The sequence below is a fragment of the Corvus cornix genome, chromosome 4 (genome assembly GCF_000738735.6).
Source record: "Corvus cornix cornix isolate S_Up_H32 chromosome 4, ASM73873v5, whole genome shotgun sequence".
Lineage (NCBI taxonomy): Eukaryota > Metazoa > Chordata > Aves > Passeriformes > Corvidae > Corvus > Corvus cornix.
Genome location: NC_046334.1, coordinates 25,544,071 through 25,564,351, shown reverse-complemented (window position 1 = coordinate 25,564,351; position 20,281 = coordinate 25,544,071). Strand labels below are relative to the sequence as shown.

Here is a 20,281-nt window from a genome sequence, read left to right as displayed (position 1 = left end):
TTAAGCAGCTGGGGGGTATGTGGAGCTCATAAGCAACACCTTGAACCTGCTTTTGGAAGCTGGCACTTGCAGTCTTGCTTTCAAGCAGCTGAGCAAAGCACATACATCATTAGAAATCATGGCTGGTCAGGTGGGAGAACATCCTTTCATGTCAGCCTGCATACACTGATTTAATTCAAGCATGAGCAAGGACAAAAACACAAGTTATTCTGTCCTGCTGCTCTTCTTTTGGTCCTGTACATCTTCTTGCTGTCCTGTGGATGGAAACATAGCTTTGCCAGTGACCAAGGGTGGTTCCCCAACACAGCTGTACCGCCTTATCAGCAGGTGAGAGCTGTTACCCCTGTCTCCTGTTGCTTTAGGCAATAGTTTTCCACCTGCTGGGTGATAGGACCATTCCTGATATGAGCCCAAAGCACTGAATCTGGCTTCACATTATCTCCTGGGAATGCTTGCATTTTAAAGCAGGTGAGGCAGGATCTTGTTCAGCTGTGTGTGATACAGAACAGTTTTTACTGGACCCTCTCCTGCTACTGATAGACTGGCCTGTAGAAAGTTACTTGCATCACCAGCCGTTCTTCTTCCCTTCAGCTGTTAACTCCTGTCTCCCTGCCCCTAGGAAAGGGGGGAATTGTGCTCTAGATAGGATTTAGGGGATAATGAAGATTCCCTGTTAAAGCTTGCCTGCATCTTTGTGGCCAAAAATCTTGTTGAGTGGATTTTTACTCCTCTCTCAAATGTTTGCCAGCTCAAGATGTAAATAGTTCTTCCTTTTAGCAAGGGTATCTGTCACACAAAGATGTTAAAATTTAAACTGGGATTGCTTCTCGTATCTGACAAGAGAAGAAACAAGAGTGTTTCCGTCCTTGGTGAGCTTACCTTGGTGTTCATTCTTTTGGACAGGTCATTCATCAGTAGATGTGTATATCATGCATTCTGGAAACAGCCTTGTGCATATACAGGTAATTGTGGGCTTTGGGAAGTCATAATTTAGGGTGTTGGATTTGATTGGGGAATTAGCTTTCTCTAATAGCAGATTGATTTTGCTGGTGGCAAATGTCACACTTCTAAATTTTTGAAGTGTGCCCAAATGTCTAATAGATCCTTGAGATGACATGTTGTAGTTCAGTGATGAATTTTTTTTTTTTTTAAACATAAGAGCTGTTAGCTTGAATAAAAATTCATGTGTTGATTTAGAAGATATGAGAAAATGGCAGATGGTGGCTTGCAAATTTGACAAGAAGATAGACTAATACAGGAGCTGCAAAACTAATAGTGGTAGTACTGCCACAAAAATCATTTGTCTTGTCTTCATGCAGGAAATACGTCAGTTGTCACAAAAAGACTCATCACCTGTGGAATTTGAGCCAGTACTGCTATCCTCATCATCTACTAACTTCACAAAAGTTGCTTCTATTTCTTGTAAAGGTACAGGTTACATATATTTAGAGATCATATAATTAAACAGGATTTGATTGCTGAAAAAGGGGTAGTTTTTTTCACCAGAGACCCTGAAAGATCTCAAAATCAACTTGTCTGGACTTCACTGAGAAAGAGGATGAATTTTTTTGCTAGTTTTTTCCACCATTTTTATGTGTATGTGGTTCCTCTTATGCTGGTTGAAGGCTCTAAGCTATACGTGCTTGAAAAAGGGGGAAAAGACATTTGCTACAATGTTAGCTGATTTTACAATAAGCATAATTATTGAACATGCTTTTTCAACATCCTTTTATGTTTTTTTTCTGTTTCAAATATGTTTTCTAAAAGGCTATTGTGCTTGGGTGGTCATTTTCTATGACATTTCTTGGCAGGACCATTGAAGAGGTTTGCCTGAGAGCAGACGTGTTTGTGGAAGAGCAGAGATTGGCATTTAAGCATTCCTGACTCCAGCCTGTTTCCTATTCTGGCCGCTAGACTGCAGTGTACAGACTTTAAACATTTATGAAACAGGCTGCTTTCATAATGACATTGAGACATGTTTTTCCTAGGGAAAACATGGGCGAATAAGAAGAAAGAAGGGACTATTATGTTCAGGGATTCTTTTTTTCAGAGCAGGTTTTCAGTTATTAAAAGGAGGCAGTGTGCTCTCATTAGTAAGAATGCTGTGCCAGTGACACGTGGTTAAAATTGGTCAGGTAGCTCTTCACAGCCTTATTGTGGGTGTATTTTTTGAAGGTGTTTAGCATTCATGAATATTTAAGGCAAGTTTTGAAATCTCTGAAAATCAGGACTCAAACAATTAGGTGCTTTACTCTGTGTGAGTATCGCACCAGCAAAGGTTCTCCTTTCTTGCAAATCTTCGCATGAAATAATTTTAGATATGCTTCTGGATGATGTATTCCATGTGTCTGCTCTTTCCCAGCTGCATCCTGTGACAGTGGAAGTCTTTATTCTGACAACAACGAGAACAATCTTTTGAAAGGCACTACAACACTCAAAGCCTGTCTTTTCTGTCCTGTGATGGAAGGGTAGGTTGACAGTGGGTTTTTGTTTGTCTGTTAACGTTCACTGATACTATAATGAAAATACTGTACCTTACTTCTAAGAGATGAAGGTAACTTCCTTTGTCAGTCTACGATTCCAAGGTCAGTGAAAAGGCTTCTTCCTATTGTTGCTGTGTCATTTGCCAAAATGGACCTGTCATGTTTCAAGCAATAGTTCTGTATTCTATCCCAAGAACAATTTCAGGAGCCAGTAAAAAGATACGCCTTAGCAGCTCATATTGTATACATGTTGATTAGTCTGTGGTAAAATTTCCAGCATCCTTGTTAATGCAACGCAGAAGCTGGATAGTTTTAGAAAAAGTGTGAAGTCTTTTCTTTCTTCAGTCATCTTTTGCCAATTTCACCCAGCCTACTGTATTGCAAAGCAGTAGGCAATGTTGTACTATAGCATAACAAGAGGGTAGAAATTTTGCCTGCCTCTTTTACATGGTTCTTGTGAATTTTTACTCTCATATGTAATTATTCCCAAATAAATAGTTTTGTTCTTCTCCATAAAAGCTTAGAAGAGCCTCATTATGCAAGAATGCTATGGTATCTTCTTTTGTATGGACCACTTATTATGTATTCAAGGACAATAGCAGGTGTATTTATATTTTTTCTCTATTTTCTTACAGGTATTTTGATGTAGATCCTTCTGCAGCATTGTTTCATATAGAGCCACACCATAACACTTCAGGATACTGGTCCATATGGTTTACAAATAATTTTTACTTCAGCATTGAATTGAATGAAGTCTTCATAGCCAGAGAAACAAAGAACATAGTAAAGGTGAGCTTTATTTCTTCTTTGTACAGTGTTTTGTATTTGATTTAAAGATACGGACCTTTGACATAGGAATAGGTTCTTTGAAGAACTTGGTGTTCTTAGAGCTGGTTGGAATCAGTTGAAAATAAAGGTATGTGTACATCTGTAACTATTAGGCTGCTGTCTCAAGAGGCATTATTCACTGTCCTGCTTAGTTTTGTATTGTTTTATTAACAACTGTTCTTTCCTTTGAGTTGCAGCTACAGATGCATCAAATTATAGATTATTGCTCTGTTCTCAGAATTGTTGCATGTGTGTTTGTGCTCTCTAGGATTCAGCATTTCTTTATAGTGGAAGTCTTTAGTGCATAGATGAGCTTTGAAGCTGATAATTTACTCGCACAACTGCTTGATTCAAATCAGGCAAATCTGGTTTATGAATAAGCACATAATGTAGGCATCTAAATGACTCTTTTAATATTTTGATATTGAGATTTGCATATATGCACTGTATGGGTTGGGTATAGGCACGTATCACCATGTAGTAACAGCAAAAGCACAAAGGGCAAGAACGTTTACATTCTTCAAGGTATCACCTGCACCAGTAAATGTACCAATTTTAATTCAGCTGTTGTTTGATTCTTTTTAGATTCTGAACTTTGCTGAACCTCTAACTCTACCTCCAGGCTGCTGGAATGTATTTTCTTTGAAGCTCAGTGTGAAAGACACTGTAACGAATGTGCTCTCTAGTATTTGTTTGTCCACAAATGTGGGAGTGATGTTTGAAATACCTCTGCAGATATATTCGACTGTGTCCAAGGTATTGTATTCAATTGTGTGTGTTGAATTGTTGTTAGGCACTGCAAACCCAACTACAGCAGAGTCTCTCTCAGGCCAGAAAATGTGTTCCTTAGTCCTGAAAGAAAGGCTCAGTACCAGACCACTCTGTTAAACCCTTCTGTAGCTTAAGAAGTTAAGTCCCCAGAGTTGAACAGCGATGGAATTATAGGTCTCTTGGCACTTAATTCTCTTAATTCAAGGCCTTAATTCTCTTATTTGACTCTATGAAATTATGCGCTGAGAAACTGAAATTTGTTCTCTTGTCATATTTTTATTTTGTTTTTCCAGCAGGGAGGTCTTAATTTTGAAGCAATTGCCCACTGTGATATTCAGTGCTACTTGGGAAAGTCTGATTCAGGTAGGCTCATCTTAGGCTTTTTTTTTTGCATCTGACAGTAGTTTTATTGTAGAAAATTCATTTTATATAGCAGGACTTGTAATGAGAATCTTGAGATTGTTTATACAAGCACTTAGTTTTACGCTTTTTTAAAAACACCCTCTTTTCAGGGACCATGTAAATGGCTAAGGGTACTGAGTACATGGTGCAGTATTTCAGACATCTAATTCCATAGCACATGCCAAGCTGATGTTCTATCTTGAAACTTTTTTTTTTTTGAGTTTTAGTATTTAAGACTCTCCGATGAGTTCTCATGGGTGATGTATTGCCCTTTTCTTTCTTTATACACATTTTCTCAAGAGATATTGAGGTAGAATGGTAAAACTGTCCACTAACTCAGAGTTATTAGAAAATGTGCATAACCTGGGCCCAGATCCTGGGAATTCTTTGATGAAAAACAAACAGAAAAATGTTGACCAATATCCTCCTGTATCCAGAGTTAAATTTGAAGGCCTTCTCTTTATCTCTTTCTCACAGCAATAATTCCATAGATTTCTGCAAAAGATGGTTTATCAGGCTTATAAGACAGCGTCCTTGACACTGTATCATGTGAAACAATAAGAAGGGCTCTTACTTTTTTCTGGAACTGAGGAATTTATCTCCAGATACTGTAATACTGGGAGCTGTTTTAAGTACATGGCTGGCATTTACCAAAATACAGCGATAGGTATTACACAGCATGATACTGCCTAAAGAATGTTGAATCTGTTGAAAGCTGATTCAGAACCGTGGTTTTTAATCTCTGTGCAGTAGAGAGTTTCAGAAGGCAGCTGGTACCATGGGCTTTAAATGTTTAAGTGCTCTCCTGGAAGTGTTTTCAAGATGACATTTCCTGAAATGTATTTTTGTGTGAGGATGTGAGGAAGGCAATAGTAGTCAGTCAAATGTGAAAAGGAGAACTGAGGTGACATACAGACACATGTGACTTGAACAATTACTGGTACACATGCACGTTTAGGTAAATTTCTTAGAAGCAAATGTTTGCTTTTTTGTATTTTTTTTTTAATCTGTATAAAGGAATATGGCTGGTACAACCAAATCCTTGTTGCTTACTTTATTTTTGTTCTAATAATGCAGATAATGAGATCTTTATATACAGGTATTCTGCCTTCTGCTTTAGGATACTAGTATTTGTTAAACAGAAATGTGTAATGCAAGAGCCTGAAAATACTGACCTAAAGAAATTGTAGTTGGATTATTCCAGTAATCACCAATCTGAATTCAATACTTTAAACATTAAGGATTGTAGAATAAAGTACATACACTTTCAAAATAAATAATTTCTGTTTTCTTTCAAAGGAAGTTTGCTTTTCTGACTTCTTTCTGCTATGTGAAAATGCTCGCGCCAATGAGTGTAACTTTCTAAAAGGCATTAATCTTTAGACTGATGTAAAGCCTTGCAATTTATCTTAAGAATTTGAGAAAATTATCAGCATCTAGAAAAGAAGCTAAAAGGAGAAGACTGTTTTGGTCAAACTGTGGGAATTGTTCTGCTCCCTGCTGTGCCGTGCTACTCCGTTTTTGTACCACTATGTAATATATTATCTCGATACTTTACTGCCATCAGCAGAGAGTACTGTGTAGGCTACTGATAACCTGGTTACTCTTCAGTGGCGTCTATTAGACATAGCAGCAGTAAAAAAGGGCTTACTAGAGCATACAAAGCCTGTGCAATACCCATACTCTTGTTTGCATGTACAGTTACTTTGGTTTTGCAGATGTATTTCCTTAAGCAAATCTGATGTGGAAAATAATATATATACCCTCTCATATTGTCACTTTGGAGGGGAAAAGTGGGTTGCATTTTTTGTTTTGGGTCTGGACTCTTTGCAGATACAAATTACTCATGTTCAGAAGTAGGTTGATGGAAGGAGCAAATATTATCTCTGTAAAATCTGAACTATCCATTATCCTTTTAGCAAATCTGCTTTGGCAGAAGAGTCTCTCTCTGGACCATTCTGCCTGGGACGTGGATTCCGAGCTTGCAAGTGACCTTTATGAAAGATGGCAAAAAATAAGACGTGGGGAAGCATGCAGGTCTGTACAGAATCTGCTGAGGTTCTTAATTCAAGCCAGGACAGTGTTGTAAGAAAGAATATTTCTGTTCGGAAGTATTCTTAATTAGAACAAAACATTTTGGACCATTTTCTACGGTTACGTTAGTTCTCTCAAAGCATGTGGAGTTTCAGTGCACCCCAGACACTCCCAGTGGTCCTTTCAAGGCACTGCCAGCCATAAGTAAGCTTTTCAGCTGAGAATGTAAATAATATTCTGACTATAGTCATCTCACCAGGGCTACCTGGCATGAAGGCAGTCAAAGCATGTTTTACCAGAGCATTTATGGAGTTGCCTGAATCCTTCATTGACAGGTTGTGTAGCAGTCTTCTCAGGATTAGGGTCTTTGAATGTCTTCCAATGTTTTTAGTCCCTGGCCTACATACACAGAAGTTAGGCTAACTCTCTGCTAAGGGGTACAGCTTTATGGGCTTTATTTTGTAGAGACCATTTTCAAGGAAAGTTTAGTTGATGCAATTATAGGCCCTGGCAAATCGTCTTGTTGTTGTTATTCTTTGTTTGAAAGGGGAAAAAAAAAAGAATACAAACTAACTAAGTTTTCTGGTTTTGCCGATAAAGCAGGAGACGTATTTTAGGACCAGCTCGCTTTATTCAGCAGAAGAACTCTGAAGAGGATTCCTTTGCCTTTTTCTTGCCACGATTGACTACAGAGCCTGGCCTTACACTCAACTTCAGTGCCACAGCTGTTAAAAGTAGTATGGTGAGGATGGTTGTTCCTACGCTTTTTTCTGAGTTGATGTATTTTTCTGAGCTTATTTAAATTATAAAGTCTGTGGGTAATGTTTGGTGCTGCTTAGCATTTTCATACTGCTTGTGAATTAGTGTTTTGATCTAATTTAAAACACTAGGTTTGTCCTTTGGCTCTTTGATAAGTTTTCTAGCTTCCTAGTTGTAATATTATAGTACAAGGAGAGGAGTAAAGCAGTGTAGGTCTTAACAAACAATTTTTTGTAGTTGTTAAAACTTTCCTTGCATTTATTATATAATTCACATGCTTGTCATAAAATAATTGAACATGGGACCAGGGATACGGTGTGTTGTCATTAGTGATGCATGTGGTTACAGGATGGCCTTCCTCATGCTACTGCCTTGTGTGACAGAAGTGTGTGAAACATTTATGAGAGATACAGAGCAATGTATCTTCCAGCCACACTGACAATTATTTCTTTCTTGTTTGTCAGATTTAGGTCTCTACTAACCTAGCCTAGGCCAGAACCAGTCATATGGAAATAGTTTTCATATGCACATATTGTGAATTACCTTAATATTCCATTTATCCAGTTTAATGGTTAGTCATTACAGTAATTTTTATAACCTGCTTCCATTCAGACTTCTCTAAGAAAGGGTGGCACCTCACTAACTTCACTTTCTTCTGTGCAAGAGCTTTGTTCACATCTGCCTGCATAAATCAAAATCCAAATGAAAGGGTTGTTTGAGGAGCGGAGGCGGTCTGTATTTTTGCACACGTGGTTTGAAATGCACTCTTAGCTGATTTTGCAAATTATGACATTGTGGTGACATGTCCTGCTGTTCCATGCAGTCTTGTGCACGTATGATTATACTGCATTAAGACAGAAGCCAGATTGAAGTCCCTTGAAAATGCATATCATATTACCAGTGCTGAATTATTTTACCAACCAGTTCTCAAATATGTAGTTTTTAATTCTTTCTTTTCCCCTCCAAACTATTTAGGTAAAATATTTCGTACTAAGAAACCCTTCATCCTTCCCAGTTACGTTGCAGCTTCTGCCTCTTTCTTACTACCCTGATCCCCAAGCTTCACTGAGTCTGCTGAACAAATGGTAATAACTATCTCAGGATACTGTTTTCCCTTTTAAAAGATCTTATTTGCTATGCCTTATGATTGTTACGTATTGGGGTTTTTTGGGGTTTTTTTGGTTTTGGTTGTGTTTTGGGGTTTTTTTTTTTTTTTTTTTGTTTTTTTTTTTTTTTTTTTTTTTTTGTTTTTTTTGTTTTTTTTGTTTTTCGAAGTGTAACTTAGGTGGGGATTATGTTCTGATCCATTTTGGAAGATACAGCCCTGTTCAGGGCAGTTCCCTGTAAGGTGCATGCGGTTGTAATGTACCTCATCATTGATAAAACACAAGTTGAACATGTTTTAAGCAAATTTGTGTCTGACAGATGTAAGTCTGTCATCTTCTAGGATCTGAGGCTTAGCGCAAGCTGCCTGGGTGAGGTGAGCAACTTACAGAGTTGGGGTTGTGTATCTCCTCGTGGTGCTAGTTGGTACTTACAGAGTCTGTAGACAGATCAGTGAAAAGAAGGCATCTGAACCGTCCCACCTGGAAAAGTTTTCTTCTTAGCCTTTTCTTAGGTAATAACCCTGGTTGAAGAGGAAACAGGAACCAGGAAGAAAAATGCAGGTCCAGAGGGAGGAACCTCAACATAAATGTTTAGGGTCAGCTAAGTAAATGTTTCTGCGTTGGTTTGGACTTTCTGTTTTAGAATTGAGATTATCTAATGAGAAATCTAGAGAAGAGCTAGATGAACAATAAAGGGACCTGGTGAAGTGAGCTGAAGTTCGCCAGAATAAGTCCTGACTGTCACACTTAACTTTGAGAAAATGTTACAGTTGGTAGGACTGTTTGGTTTGAGACAGTGGGATTACTCCTGTGCTTAGGTGTAACTTGCTTACATGGGGTCCCAATCCCTGTGTAATTGCTTCCTTAACCTCATTTCTTTACATAGGTACATGCATGTGCATATATATGTCTGTATATATATATGCACATTAATAGCTGCATTTGTTTGCATACTAAATATGATTTCCACATAGACTCTTTCTAGTGGTTTGCAATTACATTTTCTCTGTATTTGCACACTTTCATTTCTCCAGATCATCTAAGTTTACCAGAAATCACATCCATATAATAACTGGTTCTTTTTAAGCTAAAGTCATAGACAGTTGTGACAAGTGAGTTTTCAATTCAGTGGCTGGAGGTCCATTAGTCCTCTATAATCTACATTTTACCTGTTGATTTTCTTACATCAGTTTTTAATAACTTAATGTCAAATGCTTCTAATTTGCACTTAGGCAAAAAAGTCAACTGCTGTAAGTGAATTTGATTTGCAAATTATGTGATAGAAAATAGGAATTTATCCAAAACAAATAATGAGCAGAAAGAGGGATATTTGAATAAATTATATGAGATTTAATAATGATTATTTCTTAACAGTTAGGTGAGCAGAAAAAGCTTCGGGGAATTTGTGTTTGTGTGGCTTAGAAATTGTATTTCTTGGTTGTGATCTTTTACAATATTCTACACTGACAGACCTTAAATGCCCAGCCATTTGTCTGTGTTCCAAATGTGTGGAATCCACATAAAACTGATTTGCAGTGTATTCTGTTGAAATGCAGACCCACATTTCCACCGTATTTCACATTGCCAAAATGCAATTGTGAAAGTAGGCTTTATTTAAGAATAGATGCCAGCATGTAAAAATAAGTCAGTGCAGTTCTGACAGGCTGGGTTTGAAGTGCTTAACTTTTTGTTTTGGTTTATTTAGGTTCGGCATAAATGTGCAAGCTATTAATTTCACAACCACCGAATTCAGGCTAATGGATGAATGTTCTCACAGGGTAAGATGGCTAATTTTGGTAGAACTGGTCTGACACACTAGAGAAAGCTTTTTCTAGCTGTGCTACTTCTGGGTTGTTCCCAAGTGTGATTTAAAGCACTTTCACAGTGTTTTCTTGATTCCCTGTCAGGTCTGTATCTTCACAGTTAATTATTTTCAGCATTTGATGAGTCTGTTTTGAATATAGCTGTAGGGAGGAAGTGCATGCATGCCTGGAAGTGTGTGTGTATGTGTTGTTGGGACTTCACACTTAGCTCCAGGCTGACCATGAAGCGTTGGGCTGTTGAGTCAGTGATGTCAGGAGCTGGCTGGTTATCTTCTCAGTAGAGGGAAATAATGTCATGGAGTTCAAGGGAGAGGGAGGCGGGATTTCTGCATCTCAACTTCATGCCATTGCAACTCCTGGATTCAGCTTTGGAATGTCATGATTCTCTCTGGTTCCCATTGCCTAATTTTTGCATGAGTGTGGTAACACTTGACTGTGTCACACCAGTGCTGAGCTGTGCTTAAACCCAGAGCTGTTGTGTCATGGGTGACAGAAACAAAGAAAATGCTGTATCAGGGATGTTGGCATATTCTGGTGACCAGAGTACTATCCAGAATACCTGGAGAATTTCTTCTTAAGACTTCTGTTCTGTGCAAAAGCCCAGAATTAATGTATTTTCCTTGCTGCTTGGGCATTCTGCAGCTTTGTCTTTAATGTCCTGTGTAGATACATGTTTCTGCACATATGCTTTAAGACCTTAATGAAGTATTTGTACCTTGTAAAAAGAAAAGAGTATGTTTGCAACGCTAATCAAAGCTGACCTTTCCTTTCTGGCAACAGTTGTAAGAGTTGTTGTAAAAGAGAGGAGACAGCAGTTCGTAAATCCTAGCCTGTAGGCACACTCTGAGAAAGGGAAGGTAGCATAGGGGTAGGAGTGAGCTTCCACAGTCCCACACACCAAACTCTTGACCAAATGGAAGAATAGCTGTAGATCTTCACATCAGTGTGTGCAATACATGTTTTTCATTAGATTTGAAGAGCTGTGGGGAACATGCATGGTTTAGATAGGTGTTCAGCACATATGAGACAGATCTTGGCTTGTTAACCAAATCAGTAGTTGTTAATATTTAAGCTTTTGCATTTGTCATCATTTCCCTAGTCAGTTTTTTTGTGCAGTGAATTGTTAGGCTCATGTTTGAGTGCATGCATGTCTTCATAGGGAGTGACATGGTGAAGTTTGAAAATGCCATACATGGCTTGCTTTTATAAATACTAACTATTAAATGCAGGTTCTGATAGTTTTTGTGTGTTGCTTTTCATAAAGTAGACTAAGAATAAAAAAATTTTGAACTGAAAAAGATCAGAAAAGCTGTAAGTACAACACCCATGAATTGAGAAACAACCAAGCAGGAGCCCATTTTGGAATGTTTATGGGATTTTTGACTGCTATAGGTATCTGATCACCCCTTTTCCTAGTTCTGGAAGAACAAGTTTTAGGGCTATTTTCATTTTTTGAAGGCAGAAAGAATAAACAATGGTATAAAAAAAAAACAAAGACAAAACCAAAAACCACCAAACAAAAATTTACATTATTTCCAGACTAAGTGAACTTCTGGTAGTTCTGGTTGTCAATTAATATAGTAGAGAATTCACTTTGGCTTCTTTCCAGTGACTCAAATGATCAGCATATTTGCCAGCAGTCCCTTTCTCACTTCAATCAAGTTGTAAGTCATACTCTGAGGGTATAATGGTTGCCACATTTCCCTGTGCAATTAGTACACTGTCAGTTCTTGTGTTGTGAAGTGTTTCAGGATTCCTTGACTATGAAAGACACTATATAATTTCTTTTCCATCTGAGCTAATAAAGGCTGTTTTAAATAATGAAGTAATACATTCCTCATAATAAGTGCAGTAATATGAACTTTTTCTCAAATAAACAATCTTATCTTATGTTTTATGTTGTCAAAAGGAAAGACTTTGGTATAAGTTAGTTAGCAGTTTCTACACCTTGCCAAAAATATCCTATGTGGTGCTAAGTAGTGATACAGTGCTTGCTTTATTGACATCTTTAAACACACATGTTTTCTGTGAGTGAGAAGTGCATTTTTTGTTTAACAGAATGCACATCAAGAGGACCTTATCAGCAAGAAATGCAGTTCTGAGATGCTTTGGTTAAGTTTACAGCCACTGGAAACCAGAAAAGTTGGTGTAATTTTTACACCTCTTGACTACAAAAGAGTAGCTTCCCTTATTTTAATCAGGTAAGCCAAGTTTTAGCTGTAAGTGAGAATCAAGCAACTCAATGTAAAAAAGAATTTTTAAAGTCCTGGCACATAGACAAATGGTCAAAATTTGGAAGTCAGAATGTCTCTCATTTAATAAAAATTGCTTAAAATGTGTTTGTGCCTTATGTCTCAGTCATTAATTCTCTTGATATATGGTCAGAAGATTATAAAACGCATGTGACTGTACTGAGGCAGTTTTGAGCTGAGAGAGAAACACATTGCATGGCTTTGCTATTTTCAACTCAACTCTGTAATGATAGGAGTTATTTATCCAGTAAGACTTATGTGCAGCCAAACATTGGTTATCTTTGTAGGAAGAGAGTTTATGGAAGAAGCAATCATTTTTACTAGGTGGCGCAGTTGCTACCCAGTGGCAGTGGTCACTAAACTTACTCCTTCACTGTGTGAAATTCACTAGTGACTGTTTCTGGAGTGATGCTGTCTCTGTTTAGGGGAAATCTGTTCCGCTTTGGCCACTGATTCTGGTTCCTGAAACACTGTTGTCTTGGTTTGGCATCTAGAGACCAAGGCCATGATTTTGCAAACTTAATTTGTGCTTTAGTGGCTGATTGCTTGATTTCTATTTTATGGCAGAAACAACTTAACCGTTCTGGATGTGGTCAGTGTAGAAGGCTTTGGAGCCAAAGAATTGCTTAAAGTAGGCGGAAGACTCCCTGGTGCAGGGGGATCCCTTCGATTCAAGGTGCCAGAAGCTACACTAATGGACTGCAGACGACGTGAGTAAGGAGACACAGGTCTCTGGTTGTGCAGCTGGCTGCTTTGGTCTGCACTGATACAGACACAGAACATTAATGTTACGTAAACTGATTGGTAAAAGCTGAAGAGCTTGGCCTTGAGAAGTGTAGATTCTGTTTTTTCAAAATGCTGACTGAAAATAGTTAAAAGTTTTAGAAATACACTACTGCAAAACAATCTGTATTAAATTTTGGTCACTTACATGGGTTTTTTTTTTTATTTGATTGTAAGTAAAACCAGAAATTTATTTATGAATGTAAGAAAATAATTTTTATGCACTGTAAAATAATTGCTCTCTTTTTTTCCCTTTAAGAACTGAAAGACAGCAAGCAAATTCTATCCATTACGAAGAACTTCAAAGTAGAGAATATTGGGCCTCTTCCTATAACAATTTCATCAATGAAAATCAATGGTTACAGTTGCCAAGGATACGGATTTGAAGTGTTAGACTGTCAGGAATTTTTCCTGGGTCAGAACTCATCACGGGAGATCAGCATTGTGTAAGCACTGACAAATTTGCTGACAAAATAACTGAAGTGGAAATTTGAAATAATTAATTTCAGGAGCAGACACTCCAATAGCATACCACACACAAAATTTTGAATGGAAATTTAGTAAGCGTTTCCCTCAGGATAACACTAACAAACGAATAATATAATACTGGTTCTTTATAGGACCCATTATTTTTAAAAAGCAGCATACAGGCTTTTATCAGTGCATTATGAAGTAATAAATCAAAGCAAAAGAGTTGCCACAATGTTTTATTTGCTTGTTATTCTCTAAACTTGTTCCAAGTAGCCTGACCACAATCTAGTCATGTTTTCCCAACACTGCACATAGTCTAAAATTGATTCTTTTTAAACTGTTTTTGAGTGAAAGATACTGTGACTTAAGCAAAAGTAAAGTTAATATTACTTACTGTATTAAAGTAACTGAGGTTTCCTGTACAACAATTTTACCTCTACTGACTGGAAAGGCAAGTCATACCTTCTAGCAATCAAGTAGAATAAGGAGGTGGGTCAGGGAAGTGGAAGAAAAGACAAATCTGAGAGAAAAACAAGTCACAGTAGTAGGAGTATTGTGAAGAGTCACAATGAACCCACATATTTTGCTGATTTAAGATGACATAATGCCACCTGCGCAATTTAAGCAGATTGTGGACACTTTATTTAACTGTGCTTTAAAAAATATTAATAAATAATATTGTTTCCTATTATTGAACTGTTATTATTAGATGAATAAATTATTAATATTATTAATGAGGCAATATTTAAAGTAATTTTAATAATTAAAATTTGCTATTAAATTATTATTAAATACTATTAAATTAGTTTTCATACTTCTTGTTGTTGTCATATTATTTGTGGTTTTGGTATTAGTGTGACTTCAGAAAATTAAATTCAGCCCAATAATGAAAAGGTAATACCATCTCTGTTTTTCCTGTCAGATTCACTCCTGACTTTACATCTTCGTGGGTAATCCGTGAGCTGACACTGGTGACTGCTGCTGATTTGGAGTTCCACTTCACACTCAACGTGACTCTCCCTCACCATCTGTTACCACTGTGTGCAGATGTGGTGCCAGGACCCAGCTGGGAAGAGTCTTTCTGGAGGCTCACTGTCCTCTTTGTAAGGTAAGGCTTTCCTCACAGCACCCCTGAGTTCCTACAAGATGCAGTGCATGTGAATGTCATGGTGATAGCACTGGTGCTGATGCATCCCTAACGGAGATCCCCGTGTACACTCTGGTGCTGCTTGCACTGTTTGGACACTGGAAACAGTCAGAGCACAAATGAAACAACAGCAGTGACCACATTGCCTGGTTCTAGATGCAGCAGAAAGAGATTGTAGGCATCTGAAAAAACAGGATTTTTTTCATTCTGTTTTCCTGCTAACAAAATTTACACTGCATGATTGAGAAGGTTGTTTGATGAATTAGAAAGATTTTTGTTTTGATCCATATATGTTTGGTGCAATTTTATACACTGTGGAGAGAGGATATTTTGCTTCTACATTTCTAGTTCAAAAGTATGGTGGCATTTGTAGCTCATTTTATGCCAGCATTTTCTCTAGGAAAAGAAAGAGACAGTGTTAACTAAATACCAAAATAATGACAGTGACTATCACAAATGAATAGGAAGCTGATAGATATCATATGATATGATGTAATTGTGTTGTAGTGAGACTTACTTCTAAATTACCTTCAAATCAAGGATTATCTTTTTTAGAATGAACTTTTTCTCTGTTCTGTTTTTTTCTTTGTAAAGTTCATGACTGAGTTATTTTATAGAGCTAATAACTAGTAAGGGCTATAAGGAAAAAAAAGGTAAAGAAAAGACTATTACAACTATCATTTTTAAAGCTGTATTTTGAGTTTCTTGTCTTTGTTTTTACTTAGAATTTACTAACAAAATATTTAAAAGTGTATCTTGTTAGAAACTTTTTAACTCTTTTGCTGAATATTCCTGAAAAGTTGTAGACACCAGTATCTGTTGTTTTCTTTGGCAGTTTGTCCCTGCTTGGAGTGATTCTGATAGCCTTCCAGCAAGCCCAGTATATTCTAGCAGAGTTCATGAAATCAAGACAGAGGCCAAATCCTAGTGCTTCACCACAGCAGAACAGCAACTCTGTTGACGTAATCAGCTCTGATTCCTACAAGTAAGAATACTTTCTTTTCTTCTTTTGTACCCTGTTTATTGTGAAGTGGTGCTTTCTGTGTGTACTCTGACATTGCTGTGGGCTGATTTAAAGGAGACAGTGTTCCAAGCAGCCTTTTTTAGAGAACTTCCATCTCAACCCAGGAGGAGTGGAGGAACTCAGGGGTTTATTAATCTTGTATATTGACAGTAGTACATTAGGTAGAGATTGTGTGATGAAAGTAAAGGATGCACCACGTGTGGCAGCTATGGAAAAATGGAAAATACGTTAATGGTTCTCATATCTGACCCTCTTGAGTGGTCAGTTAGGAACTTACTCACTGAAGCATGTAAGTGTTTTGGAAATCTTAGCAAATACTTAGAGTCTTGCTCAACTCCCACTGAAATCAGAACGTATGAATTAGCTGGTATGGTAAATTGAAGACCTAAAGCAATTTTGTGGCTTGTGAATATGCCCCCCCTTCTTTTCTTACAACGATGTCTCATAAAGCAATTCATGATGGCTTTGTAAAGATGAACAAATCCCAAATTACTTTTTTTTGTTCACCAGGGGAAGCTGCAAGACATTTATGGATTCCTATAGTTCCTCAGATAAAGGTAAAGGGAAGGGCTTCCTGTCTGTAGGCACTTCTTCCAGCCGAAGTCAGAGTGCGGCAAAGAGAAGTCCTGCGACCTACAGCCACTCTCAGAAGAAACACAAATGTTCAGTTTACTACAGTAAGCAGAAACCAAACACAGCAGCTGGCAGTCCCATTGCAGCTGCTGATGAGAAACAGAATCAGATTGCAGAGAACCAAATCTCAGCACCAAAAGAGGACATTTGCACTGATGTAGTCAGTGAGAACTGGGTAACTCTGAAATATGCAAATGGCATAAATGTTAACAAGAATTTAACTCTTCCAGAAGACTTTCTGGGTAAAGAAGAAAGTACACTGAAAAATACAGTTCTCATTAAAAATACTTCTTCAGAGTGTGATCTGAAGGAAGATCTTCAAACATGTATGTTTCCTAAGGAAACTAACCTTAAAACTTCAGAAAATCTAGCTGAGCTCAAAGAACAGGAATTCTGTTCTGTGAAGATGTCCAAGAAGCTACCTGAAAGTCACTTGTCCAGAAATTCACCTCAACAACAGCCGGAACTGCAAGAAATTTCTAGGAAAAGTAGTGGTAATTTTTTTTCAAATTCCATCAGTCTAAATTGCTAAGCAAAATCTTCTGATGAGTTCCCTGTGATCAGGAGTTTGTCTTTTGCGTGAGACAAGGGGATGCAGTTTTTATGTGTTCACTGTGATTTGTCTGTTTACATTTTTAAGGAAGCAGCTTGCATTTCAAGTTGTTTCTTGGTTTACAGATTTCAAGCTTGTGCCATGGCATTTTAACTGTTAAAATAATTGATGTCATAGATATGCTTATAAGACACAAATTGCCCTTGTCAGATATTCAGAAGGATCCCAGTTTGCTATTTTCAGGTCCACTGAAAATATGGTGCTTGAATCACCAAGCAAGCACATTCAGAAGCAGATATTCAGAACTCCTTTGATAAAACCACCCAAAATAACAAAAACCTGACATCGGGAAGCAGATATTCAGAACTCCTTTGATAAAACCACCCAAAATAACAAAAACCTGACATCGGGAAGCAGATATTCAGAACTCCTTTGATAAAACCACCCAAAATAACAAAAACCTGACATCGGAATAATGTGAATTTATATTTTGTAGGAATTGGCAAATCAGTGTTTCTTTTATTAGTTGCCTAGCTATATTTTTTATATAGTTTTTCTTGTTTTGAAATTGTGGGACTAAGCTGCCTGAGAGCTTTTACCTTTTAGCTTCACAATTCAAAATTTTAAGAACAGCAAAAGAACACCTGGGAGGAATCAAGAGCAGGATAGGAAAATGTATCCTCTGGAAGCTTGGCCTTACTGAGGCACTTGGCAAAGTAGTTGAATGGTGAAAACTGTCATTTGCTGTAGCTGTGGCAGAGTTTATTTAATGAGTGAGCCATCAGAGGATTTCAGGCCCTGCTGTCTTGTGTAGTTGTTACCACAGGCTCGTTGCTGCCTGTTGTGTTGCAATCTGTGCGCTAGAGCGGGTACAAGTGTGCACACTCAGGTGAAGGCAGGATAGTTTCACTTATTCTTACAAGGTATTTTGAGATTCTTCATGTGCTCCTAAAATGCAGTGTTGTTTATTCTTTGCTTTGAATTAGGAGATCATTCAGTGTATTCAGTAGTAAAGCACTAAATGTACTTGTTGTCTATTAGCAGTTGTCGTGTTCTGCACTATCAGGTATGCGAGTATTTCTGTGTTTCAAGGTGTTTAGTAGGAGATGTTAAGTCTAAAAAGTACCATGTTGCAGTGTTTGTATCTTGATATAGTTACAGACTTGGTTTTGTGCACAGGGAGTTCAAGACCTGAGGTCCTCACATGTTTGCATGCTGGAGAGCAACAGAGTGTTCTTCAGAGCTCTGGCAGTCTCCCTTGCCTGGTGTTTCATTCACATGTGCTCCTTTTGCAGTCCTCATGGCTGCCTGCTCCAGAGGGGAGAGTGTCTGACTCAGAGCTGGGGTGATGTTGTTGGTTGGTAGGAAACTGTAAAAATGTTTGGGCTTGCCTTTCCCAGTTGAGGCGGCCAGTTCAGTTCAATAAGTGACGACATTTCTCATGCAGAGCAGCTGAGAGCCTCGGTAGCAGGTCACTGTGGATGTATTGCAGATCTCTGAGATATCTGGAACCCATCAGAGACGAAGTTAATTCTGTCCTGTCCTGGCAGGGCCCAGGCAGAGGAGTGTGACTCAACTGGGCAACTCAGCTAATTGTTGAGGCAGGCTTCCTCTCAAAGCTTTCATCTTTTGGACTCTTAGATCAAACTAATGCTTCTACCTCACAAGCCTCTCAAGTAAAAGAACTTTCAATATGGAACCCATCCTAAAGAAAGGATGACTTCCCTTTGTCTTCATAGTGAATGCAGAGGGCACTTCAGAGATGTAAAGCACCAAGGCTGTCCTTTCTCCCCACTCAGCTTGCAGGCTTTTTTTCTGTTTGTTTTTAGCCCAGTGTTCTCTAGCTTCAGACTCTACCTTACAGACTCATGGCTGAGCCCCAAACAGCTCAAATTCAGATGAGATGAGCAGGACTTGGGTAATCTCTGCATGCACTGGGAATGGTGTGCTCAGGAGCATGAACCAAGACAAAGCTACTTTTTGCAACCACTGTAAGAATTTTTACACAGCATTAGCTTTTGATTTTTAAATTTTCAGTATCATCAGCCTAGAGGTTAGTCTCCTAGTGTTTTGGAAAACAACACAAGTCTGTTTCTAAAGAAAGATATGGGATTATGACTGGGAGCCCCTTCTCTTCCCAAGCAAACTGTTGTTACTGTTTAATTGTAGGGAATAGCCAGCAAGTGCCTCTCAGGAATGAAACAGAAAACTGCGAGACTTTAAAAAAGCAGATCAACCTAAAGCCTTCCACAGAGAAAAAGATTAGTAAGGGACCTAAGGAAGAGACTCCATGCTGTGCAAAAGAGGAGATTACTTCTTCCGAGGTTTGTATTGTGATCTTTCTGCTTATCAAATTTAAAATTAACTTTTTATAGTTTAGGTACATATATGTACACATATAGGTATGTGTATATGTATGTAGGCACTATGATGTAGAGTCACAGATCTGAAATACTGTAAATCAGATGAATGAGGAAGTATGCAGATGTGCTGTCCCACATCCGTTGTGTATTAATGCTGCTTTATGGAATGATGAACAGTTTGGGTAAAAATCAAAACAGCCACATCACAGCCAGAGATTGTTACTGTCAGAGCAGGCACAAGCATGCTGGAATCTAATGCCAGCTGTCAGCCACACTAATGATTGGGAACATTCCCTGGAGGGGAAGTGGGCATATTGGCCTTCATTTGCAGACCTGATCTCCAAACCCAGGGCTTTGCATCAGAAACTTGGATTTGAGAGTACAGCAGGCAGAAGCCCCTTAACAGATTGTGAAGTTCTTAAAAAGGATCATTCTTCACCCCTGGTTTCTGAGTGTGATAAACACATCAGACTCTACCTTTGTTGCAGGCAGCATAGAACACTAAAAGAACTTCATCAGGCAATTAGTAAACATGAGCATCTGGATTATGTTTGTATTCTGTCTACTGGATAGAAATCCCATGGCAAAAAGGTGTGAGGAAGAATTGCTTACATTGCTTGAGGAATATATCAGAAAAGACACGGTTTAGTCTTGCTTTGGGAACTGTTGTTACAAACTTCTTTCCATGTGTGGCTGATGGTGCTCAGTTTGCTTCTTGCATTTTTTGAAATGACTAGTATTTGTTGGTAACTTACTCCATAATTTCCTCAGTTGTAATTCAAATGAATGCCTTCCCCCACCCCCCCAGCTGCTGAGGAAAGGGAGGATTTATTGCTGCTGAACTTGCAC

At 38.1% G+C, this 20,281-nt stretch overlaps 1 protein-coding gene across 8 annotated transcripts in view; it reads left to right on the top strand.

Moving 5' to 3' along the window:
• The window catches only part of TMEM131L (transmembrane 131 like), an 81,652-nt gene that overhangs the window by 49,342 nt on the left and 12,029 nt on the right, over positions 1-20,281 (top strand). For 4 of the 8 annotated variants that reach the window (XM_039550758.1, XM_039550759.1, XM_039550755.1 and 1 more), the window contains 17 exons: positions 904-962; positions 1,320-1,428; positions 2,363-2,468; positions 3,119-3,272; positions 3,897-4,067; positions 4,376-4,445; positions 6,404-6,521; positions 7,119-7,260; positions 8,253-8,362; positions 10,089-10,161; positions 12,265-12,407; positions 13,026-13,168; positions 13,501-13,687; positions 14,635-14,820; positions 15,695-15,844; positions 16,394-17,010; positions 19,239-19,393. In XM_039550758.1, coding sequence (XP_039406692.1) covers positions 904-962; positions 1,320-1,428; positions 2,363-2,468; positions 3,119-3,272; positions 3,897-4,067; positions 4,376-4,445; positions 6,404-6,521; positions 7,119-7,260; positions 8,253-8,362; positions 10,089-10,161; positions 12,265-12,407; positions 13,026-13,168; positions 13,501-13,687; positions 14,635-14,820; positions 15,695-15,844; positions 16,394-17,010; positions 19,239-19,393 — 2,693 coding nt within the window. The remainder of the gene's footprint in view (positions 1-903; positions 963-1,319; positions 1,429-2,362; positions 2,469-3,118; positions 3,273-3,896; positions 4,068-4,375; positions 4,446-6,403; positions 6,522-7,118; positions 7,261-8,252; positions 8,363-10,088; positions 10,162-12,264; positions 12,408-13,025; positions 13,169-13,500; positions 13,688-14,634; positions 14,821-15,694; positions 15,845-16,393; positions 17,011-19,238; positions 19,394-20,281) is intronic. The other 4 variants (XM_039550761.1, XM_039550756.1, XM_039550757.1 and 1 more) reach the window with 3 other exon arrangements.